Source organism: Chamaea fasciata, unplaced genomic scaffold (genome assembly GCF_029207755.1).
Source record: "Chamaea fasciata isolate MVZ Bird 193981 ecotype frontalis unplaced genomic scaffold, bChaFas1.0.hap1 SCAF_8, whole genome shotgun sequence".
In the NCBI taxonomy this organism is placed as follows: Eukaryota; Metazoa; Chordata; class Aves; order Passeriformes; family Sylviidae; genus Chamaea; species Chamaea fasciata.
Window position 1 is genome coordinate 22,802,866 of NW_027094093.1, and position 14,907 is coordinate 22,817,772.

At 39.0% G+C, this 14,907-nt stretch overlaps 1 protein-coding gene across 7 annotated transcripts in view; it reads left to right on the plus strand.

Moving 5' to 3' along the window:
- RBMS1 (RNA binding motif single stranded interacting protein 1) overlaps window positions 1-14,907 on the plus strand; it is a 140,216-nt gene that overhangs the window by 77,244 nt on the left and 48,065 nt on the right. For all 7 annotated transcript variants that reach the window (XM_066190071.1, XM_066190070.1, XM_066190072.1 and 4 more), the window contains one exon: window positions 54-229. In XM_066190071.1, the coding sequence (XP_066046168.1) occupies window positions 54-229 (176 nt within the window). The remainder of the gene's footprint in view (window positions 1-53; window positions 230-14,907) is intronic.

A 14,907-nucleotide genomic window follows, 5' to 3' on the forward strand; every position in this document is an offset into this window, starting at 1 on the left:
GCATGCTGTGATTGCTACCTGTTCTTTACTCTAATGTGCTTTTTCCTTTGCAGCAATCCATTGTACCAGCCCACCCAATGGCTCCTCCTAGTCCCAGCACCACCAGCAGTAATAACAACAGTAGTAGCAGCAGCAACTCAGGATGGGATCAATTAAGTAAAACTAACCTTTACATCAGAGCACTGCCTCCAAACACCACTGATCAGGACCTGGTAAAATTATGCCAACCGTAAGTACTACGTTTAAATGTAAATTATAATGTCATACCTTACAAGCTTATAGTAGGTATCCGAGATGAGTGTTTGGATTATGAGAGAAGAAAACTAGATTCGTAAACAATCAGCTTCATGCTGTGATATGGTGGCAGGTTTCAACTTTGTTGGCAATCAGAAGGAAAAGATTGTTTGATGCTTTGGAGAAGCAAAGAAAGTGGGAATTCAGTGGTGAACTGAAGCAACCCACTGCTTTTGTAAAAGCTGTGATTACCCATAGTGCTGTTGAAATCATGTTTAAAATTAATACCTAAATGTGCAACTTGCTATTGAGAGCCTGCATAGAGGGTCTCCTCTGTTCACTACTAAGATAATCTGTTGATACAAACTCAAGTAATTGTTCTGAATCACTGTAAACTACAATGTGCATTTGAAGGCTTATCCTAGTTTCAGACTAACTCATGGCTGTACGTTACTGCACAGTTATTTTTATGATTAGAAATAGCTGATCCACGTAAGAATCCTCTCTAGTGGCTGAAGTTCTGGGTAGACTTGGCTTAGCAGAGGGCTTTTAGGCAGTGTTGTTAACGAAAGATTTTTTTGGTTATGAGAGTTATTTGTTCTGTTTTTTAATTTTTACAGCAACACGTGCCTCTTACTTTCAAATATGGGTTATGTGTCAAAAGACTGTGCAGTTGGGTTGTTTATACACTGCTTAAAATCAACTGTCTTAAATGTTTTACTGGATTTTTTAAATGTCTTAGTACTTCTGAAATTCATAGTGCACTGTCTAGATTATTTTTAAATCAAAAGTATTCAGCTAAATTTTTAATACTACATGTAAGAAACCATCCAAATCTGTCTATTTTGGATGAAGAATTATTAAGACTTGTATATATTGCTACTGTCTGAAATTTTGAAAGTAATTTTATGTTCCATGTAGCAGATAAGTAACTAGGAGTATACAAAAACAGAGCACAACACAAGTAAGAAAAATAGATAGCAAAACCTGTAAATTTTGCATCCAAACTTACGTGAAGTACCTTTCAGCATAACATCTGATACCTAATTTATAGAGAAGATTTTGTATATTTATTTTTAAAAATTGGACTTTTGGGGTAGTAGTCACATATAAGTCATCTTAGTATTATAATAAAGACAGCTTACTCTCAGGTCTTTAAAGAAGAAAAATTCTGTCCACTCCTTTCTCCACCAGCAAATGAAATCCTTGTGTTTTGCAGAGAAGAGAGCAGATAATCAATCTGTGAAAAGACTTGTTGATAAATTAAACATTTTTACAGCTCCCCATGTGACAATGACCTCTTTTAACTTGAATTTTGGTTGCAAATGCATATTTTACAGAAGTGGATTTTTCCTTCCCGTTTTTGTCTTTTGAACTGATGAAGAAACCTTGGCCTGTGCACTCATGTTATGTTGGGGCAGAGCTGTGAGGTTATTTTGCACTGGAGCCACCCCAGTAACTACTATTTGTGCTGTGGTTACTGTAACTCCTAAATCTCTTTCTGAAGACATTTTGGTTTGCACAGTCTCAGATGTCACTGATGCATGAATGGCCTAGAAGAAATATGTTTAATACTTTGCTGTAACTGGTCCCCTTCCTCTTAAATGGCCAAAGATTCCAATTTTCATGTTGCTGTTCAATATATAATTGTAGCTGGAATAGCATGAATTGTAAAAATAAAGAACAGGCAAGAACTTCACCCATGAAGTTGTTAAATCGATTCTGATGTGAATTTATAGACTTGGAAGGTCATGACATTTATTCCTGTGAGATATTTCCCTCCTAAGTGTTTTACTTAAGAGGAAAGGAGATGCTGTCTCAAAATTTTCCATTTCTGCTGAGGAAGCAAGTGACATGTCCAGAAACTGTAGGTTGGACAACATAATCCCTTAGCAACTAGCTGGATGTGGCAATTAGATAGAAATGGCAGCTGTTCACCAGAGCTCAGTAATCCAGTTTTGTAGATGCAAGTTTAAGATGTAAACCTTTTCTTTCTTATAAATCTGCCTAAGCTTCTAGGATGTAAAAGGCAAGATATTCTTGAAAGTGAACCTGCCATGTTCATTATTTAAGCTAATACAAAATAAGTGGAGAATAAAATCTTGGACACACAGAAGTCAGTGAAGAGACTGTTGTTTACTCCAGGTCTCTGAAATATTTTTTTAGCTCTTCCCAAATTCTTAAGATTTTACTGAAAGGCTTTTAGAGTAATTTTAGCTCCTTTTCTCCATATACAGTGGGGTCTTGCTATCCTAAGAGGGTGTCCACTGCAGTGCTTGATGCTAAGAATGGATAGAAAGGCTGCTCTGCACAGTGTAGAAATTACTTGCTAATTTGCAACAAGCAGCTTTTGATGAGTGTACGTAAAAAGGTCACTGGCTTGTTTTGTGTCTTTTGGCTGATGTCAGACAAGGCAGAGAAACACCTGTGGGTTGAGGAAATAGTGGTTCAAAAACATCATTGTCACTGCTAGTACCAGAAACATCCCATCTGCAGAGATTTTTCCTTCTGATCATCATGGACTTGTATCATATATACTCTACTGAAAAGTTATTTTCAATGATGGTTACGGTAGAGAAAGATTGCTTTTGACAGAATCCTTCAGAATACAAGCTCAGATAATCTACAGAATTCTTCTGTGAGGGATTGTTATACTGTGACTTTTATTTGTTTTAGTCAGGATTTTCATTAGTTCCTGTCATAACAGCAGTGCTAATTTTGGCCATGTTTTTGCTTTGTTTAATTATTTTTGGTGAATCACTAGAAAAACCCCTTATCAATTATGGAAGTGTTGGGCTTGTTCTCCTGTTGGAGCACAGCTGTGCAGTATTTACAAACGCAGTGAACAAACATTCAGCAGCTTTGTGGAAAAGTATTTTCCTGGCAAGAGCACAGTTTGCCAGTATACGCGTCTACAAATCTGTCTCCACCTTCTACTGATTGGTCCTTTCTGTTTTTCTGTTAGGTGAAGCTTTTTTCCTCTTTTCCTAGTTGAAAAGAGCACATTATGTTTTTGTTGTGAGGGCTTGGGAGCATGGCTGTTTTTCAGAGCATATTACTGGCTTTTGTGTGGGAAATGAAACTGCCATGTTTCTGAATAGTTCATTCAAACTTGACCCTGCTACTCCAGTTCTACATTGAGGAAACAAATTTCTTCATATCAGTTGTGCCAGAGGCAGAAGTGTGGGGAGGACTGAAGTAGGTATTGTTTGTCACAAGGATGTCCTAACAGTCAGCTCAGAACCAGAGGAGTGTCGGGGGTACATGATGTGAGTCAGTCCTGGCCATAAGAGCTTCCCATCAGGTATGCGGGAGTAGGCAAAGCAATCAATGCAGTGGCCCACAGATCCTGTCTTTTCTGTGGGAGGTTGGACAGGAGCAATCAGCTAAATAGGACAGAAGCAGAGGACAGGAGACAGTGAGGTTTGGGAAAGCCTGCAGGAAGCTGCGTGACTCTGCTGTGTGGTTTCTTTTCACAACCATAGAGTGCCATTGCATGAGATCTGCTGCACTGAGCAAGCCTCTGCCATGAAGAGCTGGTTTGACAGGGTTGCTGAAGCAATGGTTACTTCAGCCATGCCTAATTGTACTCCCTTCTCCTGGTGTGAATATCAATACTTGATATTCTTTCTTCAGCTCTTCTGTTGAATATATTACTTAGGCTTTAACTATACTTTCTTATTTTGTGACTCTTAGTCATTTATTTTAACTTACTGAATCTCTGGATCTGAAGATGCAAGATTAAATCCATTCCAGTTATTCACTGAAATCGTTCAGCCTGCTTATCTGATTAGGGACTTACGTGACTGGGTCTTAGCAGATTCAGTCAGGAGTTTGTAACTTGTTTTGACATGTTTTTTAGGTGCTTTCCAGACTCTCACTAAGCACTGTGCTCTGCTGAGGATGACCTTTATGCTGAAGCCACATGGTTCCAAAGCCCTGTACTTTCCACTGTCTTGCTTATGATTTACTTGCTGCAGCAGCAGCGTTGTGACTGTGTAATGCTGTTTCTTCAGAGACCTTCTTTTGTGATATTTACATCATTAAATGAGGATGATGTAGCAGACCCTTCATTCTCCTGACTGTCCCCAGTCCCTGGGTGAGATTTCAAGCTTTGAGGCTTAACCCAAGCCTCCTCTCTTCAGTTCAGAATAAATCATCTGGTCAGTCCACCCTTTGGTATCCTCCTTTCCAGGCTGTTTTCTCACACTGTGCTGCTTGTATCAAGCTGTTTGTGGTCTATATGATACTTTTGAAATCCCTTTTTCCTCTGGACAGTTTCATTTAGTTGGCCTTCCCCCTTAAGTTATCACTGTCGGGTCATATTGTTAGTTTTTAATAGGATTACGTTGAGGAAAGCAGCTGCTTTAAGGTAACAAAATACAGAATTACCACAGCAGGCCATTGTTCTGTGCCAGGATGGTCTGTACAAAGAAGCAGGACCTTGCAGTGGCTGCCTTTGCATATGTGCATTTTGAAATGACCTGTCTTGTTGAGTAATTTAAGGGTTCCTTGCTAAATATTCAGCATGGTGAACACAGGCATAGCTAAAACAACTGAGAGGCTAATGCTTTTCTTGAAACATACAACCCAGATGTGATATACAGCTTTGTTTCCAGAATATGGTTATATACTCCAGTGCCTCCTTGTTTTGAGGCAAGATCACTTGAAAGTTGTTTCAATTCCCTGTTCTTAATAAAAGACGTATTTTCATTGTCATGTGACAGCCATTAACATATTCATATCTCTGTGTTCTTTGCTGTGTAATTGTGACCTCTCCCACATTGCCATTTCTCATCTCCTTCAAACATACTTAGGACTGAAAACAGGTGAACTGGAGCTCAGACATTTACTGTAGCAGGGAGCTGGCACCACTGTGGTCACTTAAGATCAAATTTGTTAATTTTACTCAGCATACCTCGATAGAATAAAAAGGCTGGACTTCAGAAAATAGACTGAACATCTCTTGCATTTAACTCCTTGGGAGAGTGGTCTGGGCAGGTCATTGCTGCTTAGAAATGCTTATAGCGCATGAACACAACCCCTTTAGATAAATGGCGTGACCAAGTGAAAGTGGAATGGAAGTTTTCAAAGCTAACTTCTCCAATTCTTTTTAAAGTATTTTATCTTTATTCCTTTTTCCTTTATTCTCTGTTTTTCTTGCATTTTTCTTTCTTGGTTTGCTGGCTGCATTAAAGTATTGCATTCATAATTATGTGGAATATGATTTCATGTCATATAATTAAATGTGATACATCAGTGTCTTTGAAACTGTTCCCTTTGAGAACAGTATTGTTACTGCTTATATTGTAGCAGGAGCCTATCTATTGTTCTTACCCTTTTAGGGTAGAAAGAAGCCCTCTGCAAATTTCTTTTTTTCAGAGTTATGTGTGCATTTTTAAAAACAGTATTATTGCATATATGTCTGAATAAAAAACACCAGGTTTACAGAATAATATTTGGTTCTAGGAGGAGATATATTCCTTGGTGATTGAGCAGTATGTGATCTGTACTGTTCAGCTCTGTTTTGTAATACCAGCATCATGTTTTTTCCTTTATTCCCTGTTCAGGGACTATGGCATGGGTTGGAGTTTGACCTACCTGGAGTAGATTTTCCTTAGCTACACTTTCCACTCAGTTTTGCTCTTCAGAGCAAACGTACCCCCAAGGATGGTGAAGATGTGCTCCTTGGATGTATTCATTGATTGTGCCAGTGCTGTTGTCTGCGAAGTGGTGTGGAACACTATAGAGAAACACCCACTGGAACCTTGGGACCAGATTTAGCTAATCTCAACTGTGTTCTGCCCAGCTGATGCATCCAGTTTCTCAACCAGACAAACTGTCAGAGAAGGAGTGGCCTGCCACTGTGGTGTGTAAACCAGCTCTGCTGGCTTCTGTCTGAGACGGTGATCTCCTGAGAGGTTGCTGTCAAAAATATGTATCTCATTTCTACAGCTGAAAAGAAATAGAATTCGTTATTGTATGTTCCTTTTGCCAGATGCACCAGAGAGATGTAGGCCTGATATGGAGGCTGAAATGCTCCTTTTTGTCAGGGCTTGACTTCGGCAACAAGTAGTGAGTTGCTTGATATGCCATGGGAGCTGCAATTGGCCTGGAGATGTGATGTTTGGTTTAAATAGTCATTTCCTTTATTTTTTAGCAACTGATTTCAGCAGTCATTTCATGAAGTATCTAGCCTAGTGAAGGAAGAGACTCTCTATCTTCTCCTCAACATTTGGACTTCAATTAGCTAGAAATAAAATTCAGACAGCGTTACATTCATGATCAAATGAAATCTACATTGAAATTCTCTCTGAGAAGTTCCAGGGTGTTTTTTTACAGTAATGCTTTCTTGTAGAATGTTATTAGGGACCCATAGATATTTTCAGGGAAACTGTAGTCGAGAGAAAAGTAAAAAAGTTGTCCTATCCTCCAGATGCAGATAGTCTCCTGACATGACTTGAATTTAAAACAAATACAGTTTTAATTTTCTCTGTCCATTTTTTTATTAAGCAAAGATTGTGGCTTTTCAAAGTATTTAGTTTAGCCTGACTTAAAAGCAGTTCCCCTCAGCACATTGTTTAAAAAACAACTAATCCAAATACAGACACACGAAGGAACTCTGTGTTTGCCCTGTGCTCGCAGATGTGGAGATCCAGTGATTGCGCAAGCTCCCTGTCCCCTGGGAGATGAGAGTTTTGTTGCAGCGTGGGGCCAGAGGAATGGTGATCCCATGGAATTTCCTTGAGGAAGTGGGGGCGAGGGAGGAGAAGAGAGTGGAAGGAATGTTTCAGCCGCAGCTGCTTGTAAAAGAAGCACTAGGAAAACAGATTTGGTAAAAGTTACCACCATTGAAGATCTCTTAGTGGAAAACAAAAAGCCGATTTGGTAGCACAGGACCGGGTATTTGTTGTACAGAGATGCAACCGCAGAGCTGCAGGAAAGAAAAGTCTAGTGGCAGCTGTTGGAATGCCTTTGATCAGGGTCCCAGTCCCCAGCTCCCCAATGGCAGGGACCTGATGCAGATGGGAAGTGATAGCAGCAGTTATTCATTGGAATAACCAGTAATTCAAGAACATTTTGAAGGGGATAGTTTAATTCCAGTGGACTACTAAAAATGTTAACAAGTACTAATCAGGCTTTTTAGTGGGTTCCATGATGCCAAAAACTGCCCCTTCTGTCAGAGACCTCTCAGGGAGGCGTCTCAGTCAGAAACCAGTCCAGAATTGACTCAGCTTAGAGCTCAAGTCGGTTTTGGCCTCAGCGTGCTTACATCAAGCTTGTCCTTTTCTTCAGGAACCCATTCAGTGTAGAAATCAGGATCAGTATTTGCAAGCAGATTCTTATATCCAGTGTTGAATAACTCGTGTGGTTTCACATAACTTGTGGATATCTTGTGAAGTCTTGACTTTGTTTGCTAAAGGTTCAATCTGCTTGGCTCTGATTTCTGTAATGCTAACTCCTTGAAATTGAAAAATGAGCCATCTGATGCTGACAAGTTACAAGGCCACTCATTTATTTTTTATAAACTTTTAATGTTTTTTTACCCACATTATTGCCGAGCTACATTTAGGGTTGGCATACAACAGCCCTAAATGCTTTGCAACCCACATAATATTCGTATTTAACCTGCAGAATGAAACTAGGAGCAAATATAGGTGAACTAGTTTAATTTAATTTATTAATATAGTTCAGATCCTGCTACCTCCAATGAAACATGTAACTGAGGAAATAGAAAAAACTGTGTTTTTCTTAAAAAAAAAACTCCACAGAATATTAAACCTTGATCCTCTTTTTTTTTCCCACAGCTCCTAAAATTTTACCCCGTTTTGACATTCAGAAAATGTCAGCTGCCTCAGTTCAGTTTGAGCAGTTGCCTCACTCAAGCCTCAGACCAACTCTGTAGAAAATTAAATCATTAAAGGGTTACTGAGAGAAGAATTAGCATTTCATCATTTAAATGTCTGATCTTCGTAGATAGATGTGCTGTACCTGGGAAAAAAGGTCCAATTTTAGTTTGAATGTTCATAATGTTGTGATACATGGGCACAGAGCAAAAAAAAAACACCAATGAAAACTCAAAAAGAGAAGACTTTGATTTGGGGTCTGTTTTGACACTGTTACTAGTACAAATATTCTACATGAAATAACCTGTGTGAGTTGAGTTAATCATTTACAGACTCAATTGCAGTGGAAGAAATGTGTTCTGATTTGTACTCCTATCCTGCCCCTTACATTTCCATTTCTTCTCTTACTTATTTGATCAAAAGAGGAAAATTATCCACCAAAATGTGTGTAACTTCACTTTTGGCTTTAAATAATTACATTTAATTAACTGTTCATTTTAGCCATCTTAACTGAAATATGTTAGCCTAAAATGTATGTTCTTTTTAAATGCTCATTTTCCATATTCTGTGGACTTGTGTGATTTTAGATGTTATCTTTAGAAGACCAAGTCTGAATCAGTATTTTTTCCTAGAAGTACACTGTGGACTTAGGTCTTACACATTATTTCTAATCCTAGTGCTGCTTTTTGGCTTGTGTAGTCACTAATAAGCTTTCACAAGTCTTCTCAAAGTATCAACAATTATTCTGTTGCATTAATAGGGACTTTAACATCTGACTGAATGCAATAGTGAAATAAGCATTATGTTAATAAAAGATCTAAAATTGTAAGAAGAGCTTCATACAGGGTAGTACAGATACATGAAAAACCTCAAAATAAAAAAGTTTATTTGCAAACGCTTAATGTCAGAAATAAATATAAAGACCTGAAAAAGTGCCAAACTACTCACTTCTGGTTTCAAGGACTTTGCTGAAAGGTAACTGAAGAGCTTTTGGAGCCCAGAGACAAGCACAGTTTTATAGCTCAGTATATAATTTCATTTAGTGTATATATCAAAGCCCAAAGGGACTGCTGTGCTCACAAACAGAAATGCTCCCCCATGCCCCACAGACAATGGCAAGCTTGACTGGAGCTGTGTGTGTGCAGTGATCAGAGGCCTGATCCTGGAAAGCCCAGAGCACCCAGGACCCAGCTCCCCTGCTAGCACTGGGGTTAGAACCCGCTCCCTGCTCTGTGGTGTGCACTGAGGGTTTATCTGGTGGTGAGGGCTGAGCTTTCAGCTCAGTAAGTGCAGACTTCCAGATGGAACTCCACAATGTCTGGTTCTTTTGACATTGTGGTTTCTTCTTCTTTTCAACCCGTAGCTGTGCGGTTCCCCAGGCAGAAATCTCCCGTGTTAAGCGTGAATGCCTTGGCTGAGTTCTGGAGAAGGTGTTTGGCCGAGAGAAGAGAGACTTTTTCCCTTCAAGACCTGAGGGTATCAGCATGGTGGGGTATCCAGCTGAGCTGATGGAGCAGTATGCATTTCCTTTCCCTCATCGCTGTTTGCTTGTGGTATTGTTGATCTGGAAAGTACTCTTTGTAATCCATTTGCCTTTCCTCCTCTTCTCCCCAGAGATCCTATATTCAAACTCTTACATTTCCCATTCTTGAAGCTACATGTTCTTTATCGTATGGAAAGCTTTGTCTTAGTTTTATTGTTAAGGCTTTTTTATTTGTTGCCAAAAGTCTGTGTGCTACATTTTGAGCATCTCAAATAATGAGAGGGAAAGTCTTGCTCTCTGTTCCTCTTTCTCTGTAACAGCTTACAGGGCTTCCACATTTCAAAACAGAAGTACCGTACCAGCAATGAAAGACTGTTAAGCCTGGACTGCTGCTGAAGAGTCCATCGTCATACAAAGGCCTCAGCATGAATGTACTTTTAAAATGTAAATTAGGATCAATTCTTTTTGAACATCTTCCAAATATTCAGAATTAAGACATTTTAAAAATGCACAAGAGTCTGGCCCAGTCCACTCTTCTTTCCGAGTGAATTGCAGATTACAATCTTCCATGGGAAGATCGGAAGGTTTTTTCCACCCATTTTATTTCTTTTTAAATTAATTATATATCTGTTAATTCTCTTTGAAGTCTAGGACACTCACTCTGAAATACGCAGTTTCACAAATGTCATTAAATGTTTTGAAAAGAGTGGCCCTCTCAGGAAGAGGGGACAGCTCTGATCCCACTGATCAACTGTTTCCCATCTAACCCTTGAACTGAGGTCAAGGTGATAATCTGAGGAGCACAGGCTGACTGGTCTGGATGTAGCTGAAAGGTGACCAGTAGCAAAACTTGACTTTTAAAGGTGATTGGTTACTGAATAAGTGTCCTAGTGGTAGATACAGGTTTGGGGAACATTGTTAGTTTCTTTATCTCACAGGATTTAAAAAATACATAGTTTAATTAGAAACAGAGCAGAATACATCTAAATATATCGCTATAAAGCCAGATGCTAGGTTCTTTATAATGGTATAATAACATGCTAATAGAAACTCTTCTGAAAAGGGCATCCACTGCTATTTATATCACCACAACAGAATTAGTTAATTTTTTTGCCATGAAAAAGGGGAAATTAATTTCTGTTTCTCTCTGTGAAGATCTTCAAGTTCTTGTGATAGAAGACATCTGAGTGCCTTTAGGGCATCTTAGATTTGCTCATCGTTTTCTGGTAGTTACTGTGCCTTGTTTTGTCTTTTCCTTAAGTGAGAGATGGGGAGGCAGCTTAAAGTGCAGAGGAAAGAGTAAATGTTCAGAATTTTGTATTGTGGTCAGGAGAGAGTATTTCCGAGGGCTGTGTTTTCTTCTGCTCATTAGTGTCTTTTCCAGACTTCTGGTTTTTTCAGGGGGAGAGAATTTGTGAAAATTTTAATTTTTCCTCAAGAATTTTGCTGGATTTGTATTTGGATCTGGGTCACTGGTGTTCTACCTTCTTCAGGATCCAATACTTCTGTTCATGCTTGTGCCAAAGATATTTGACAACTCTAGAGTTCAACTTCTTCAGTGGTGGAAGAAATGTGAGGCTGTTTCTCTCAAGTGGCTTTCCACGAGTGGTAGAGGTCAGCATTTGGCTATGACAGTTCTTAATTTTTTTGGCAGGCAGTTCTCTGACATTCCTGTTGCTGAGATCATCCTTACTAGGCTTTCAGAAGAACATCTGACTGGGGTTCAAATTCTTCACCTTCTGCTCTTCTGACCATATAGTATGTTATAGGAGAGGTTTTGGTCCTTGCCATTAATGATTAATTTGTTTCTAGATACCTTTTGTTAACACTAAGATCTGTTAATTTGTGGTTTCTTCCTTTCATTGTGATTTGGTTTCATGTTAAGGGTGTGGATTCTTTTAATCCCAAATATAATTTAAGGGAATAAAAGTATCATTAAATTACTGCAGTCTGAGTCATACTTGGTCTGTGAGTTTAGTTCCCTGGCCTTCCCACACAGCATTTCCGATATGCAGTGAGCTGAGGGTGTGCAGGAAAGACTTTAGAGTGACCTAGATACTATTTAACTCTTTACAGGGGGGTGGCTGTCTGGCACTGGGTATAGCTATTGCCTCTTTGCTTTCTCAGTCCTTTCCTATGTGATAATTGTATCCTTTACATTTCCCTGCCTCTGAGTGGTTTTCATATAAAGTATTTTAAGGTTTCTAGTTGAATTGTTTTAAGAATCTTGTTTAATTAAATTGATTGGAAAAATTAGAAAACTGTTTTAAAACCTGAAGTGTAGGCAATGGAGATTCATCTTCAGAAGTTACAGCTTCTTTCCTGTAGTACTTCCAAGAGGAAAGCTTGTTCTGCTGCCCTCTTGCAGGCAGAGAAATGGTCCTCTCAGGCTCTCTGAACAAAAAGGTCTGCGAAAGCCCAGAAACACTGTGATCATGTCATACAAGCTTCCTTGCTGGCATATAATGTTGAATCTGTTCAAGAAAGGTGGTGATACAGGATTGATTTTACTGACTTTGGGCTTGCCTGTCAGCTTTGCAGTCACACAGTGTTTGATTGATTTTTCTTCACTCTGCGTAAGAACGTGTTTTTTGACTAGTCTCTTCTGTGGCTGCTGATGTTCTGGGCTTGTGAAACTCCCACAGATGCTCCTTTTAAGAAACTTTGACTATATGTCTTATTCTGCTTAATGTAGTTTCCATCCAGGTTTGCCGTTGACACAGCCAGCTGGAGGATCCTAATTTTCTCTGAGCCCAGCTGACTCCCCCCTTTGCACAAATGCTTTTGGGTTGAGTTTTCCTTGCTAGGCCAAGATTAACTTCTGTCATCTGTGTACTTCACAGTGAAGCCCAGTGATCCAAGTACTTCCTTGGGCATGCTGCCATAAGTGCAGTCGTGGGACACTGGACTTACCCTTCCATGATGGTATTTGACATAGTGTCATTGTGCAAAAGTCACTGGAGATGAGGGTTTGGGGATCAGGTGAGTTTCAGCCAGCTCTGTGTGTTCTGCAGGGCAGTCTGGTGGTGCCCAGGGTGCGTGTCTGCGGCTCTGGCTGCAGCTCAGGGCTCAGAGGCTGGCAGTGCAGTGGTTCCAGAAGGCTTCAGTTGTCCTGGGCTGCTGCAGTGATGGGGATCAGAGCAGGTTAATGATGTTTTTAAAGAAAGGGGAATATTTAAGCTACCAAAAGCAGATTTCCATGTATGTATCTATTACCTATTTTTTGCAAAACTGCAGAAATCAAACTCTGCCTCCTGCTTGTTTCAGTCAGTATTCAAAAGACCATCTAAGCAGTGTGAAGCTGAGGAAGTGTCACTGAATATGACCGTGACGCATCAGCCACAGAGGTTGTGCTTTAGATTTTGTGTTACAGCTTGTGATTGCTCATCTATATAAAATTTGGCAACAGATGGATAGTTTGTTTTTTTTTTTTTTTTTTTAATGCATAACACTCCTCTATCCCTGTCTCAGCACTTAATACTACTGCAGGCATCTTTTCAACAGAACTGTGCAGTTACAATCAATAATATGTGAGCTGATGTTTCTGCTCAATAACATACAGCCACTTAAATGCCCTTCTGAAGTATATTGACCCCTGGAGTGAACTACTTTAGTACAACCATCTTCCCTATTGAAATGGAGATATTTGCTATTCAGCACAGCTGGGACTTGAGACTACAGAAGCAGATTCAAATATAGATAAAGTCTACATGCTGTGCTATTAAGGGGACAAAGCGTCAGGAAGGCTTAGTAGTGATTTTGAGTAATTTGTCCATTTAGCTCTGTTCTAAAAAAATTGACATTAAGTTACCAGAAATTAAAGGAGTTCGTACGTTATTTGTTGTAGTGTCTTTGTTACAAGGTGTTAATTCCAGTATAGAATAGCTGTTGAAAGCAGGATGTTACTATGAGTATTCCTTAAAAGAGCCACTGTAAAATGCAGTTCAGAGAAACTGGAAGTTATTTGTACATATTGGGATTTTTCCTCTGAGAGGTAGTCAACGCTTTCCAAGATGGGGTGTTAAATTAGTGCAAGATAGAGGTAAGGACAAACAGTTATCTTTATAGTGTACTTGAATCCAGCAGGCCAAGTCTTGGAGATGCTGTTGGCTTTTGAGTTGTCTTACTGTTAAATAACCAGGAGGAAAACATGCAAAATATGTTGATGTATTTTGAAAAAGTTATCAATGCTAGGCATTATACCAACAACATCTTCAGTGCAAGAAAAAGCATTATGAACACATGTACATATAGATGTAATTTTATATATATATGTAATTTTCACAATATGTGAGGCAGTTTTTTGCAGCTCAGACTTGGCAGATGTGTCAGGGCTTGGGAAATGGGATGTAGTTGAAAGTGCCCTTTAATGACTGTCTTCAATCTCATGGACTGATGGCTTCCTTGAGACATCATCTGTTTAAACTGGATGTACTTGGTTAGAAACCTTCAGCAGAAGTGAAATTGATATGCAAGAATAAATTAAAGAGTAATATTCTGCAAGTATGTAGACTTGTGGTATTAATAGGTGTCTGCCTATCTATCCAGAGAGGAGGTAATCTCACACTAGCTAAGCCTGTAGCCAGATGATAAAATTATTTTGATTTATACTGTTCTGACTAAACAAGAAAAGAAGTATTGGGAACTGTAGATAAATGATTTTATTTTCGCTTTGCCTTTTCCTTAGTTCCCTCCCACAAGAAAAAGAAATATGCTTAGGAATAGCCAAAATAATGGATAATGCATCATATGCTGACAGTGACTGAATTTGGCTTCCTTGGATGGAGGAGGACAAATTGAAAAATAAAAGATCTGCAGGTAGAGAGACTCATTTATGCTCCAAAGCTGATCTCTACTGTTTAACAGAGAGAAGAGGAAGCAGTTATGAATAACAAGAACTGCTCTGTTATGTCTTCATAGTTTTATTCGTTCAAGCTGTTAGTGTAGGCTCTGCAAAATCAATGAGGCTGAAATTTGCCAAGATTTATGGTTGAGTGTGGAAATGCTGCCATACTTTCAGATTAAAACAGTGAGCAGTGGTAAATCAATACTTGCACGTCTGTAGACCTGCCATGGGCTTGGCTTATAAATACATATTAGCATTCATCTGGGTTAATATTTCATCTTCCCATATAATTGTCCTGAGTAGTGATCTTTTCTCAGTATAAAGAAAAGGATAAAAGAAATCACTAGACTACAGAAACAACATTTCAGATTTATAATTTGAACCTTTGTGGTACTTTCTTGTTATGCGTGCAAATGAATTATAATTTTAAAAAGAAGCTGTATCTTTTGTGGCTATGTGGAACCCTATGCTCTCATATCTTTTATATTCTTCCTGGG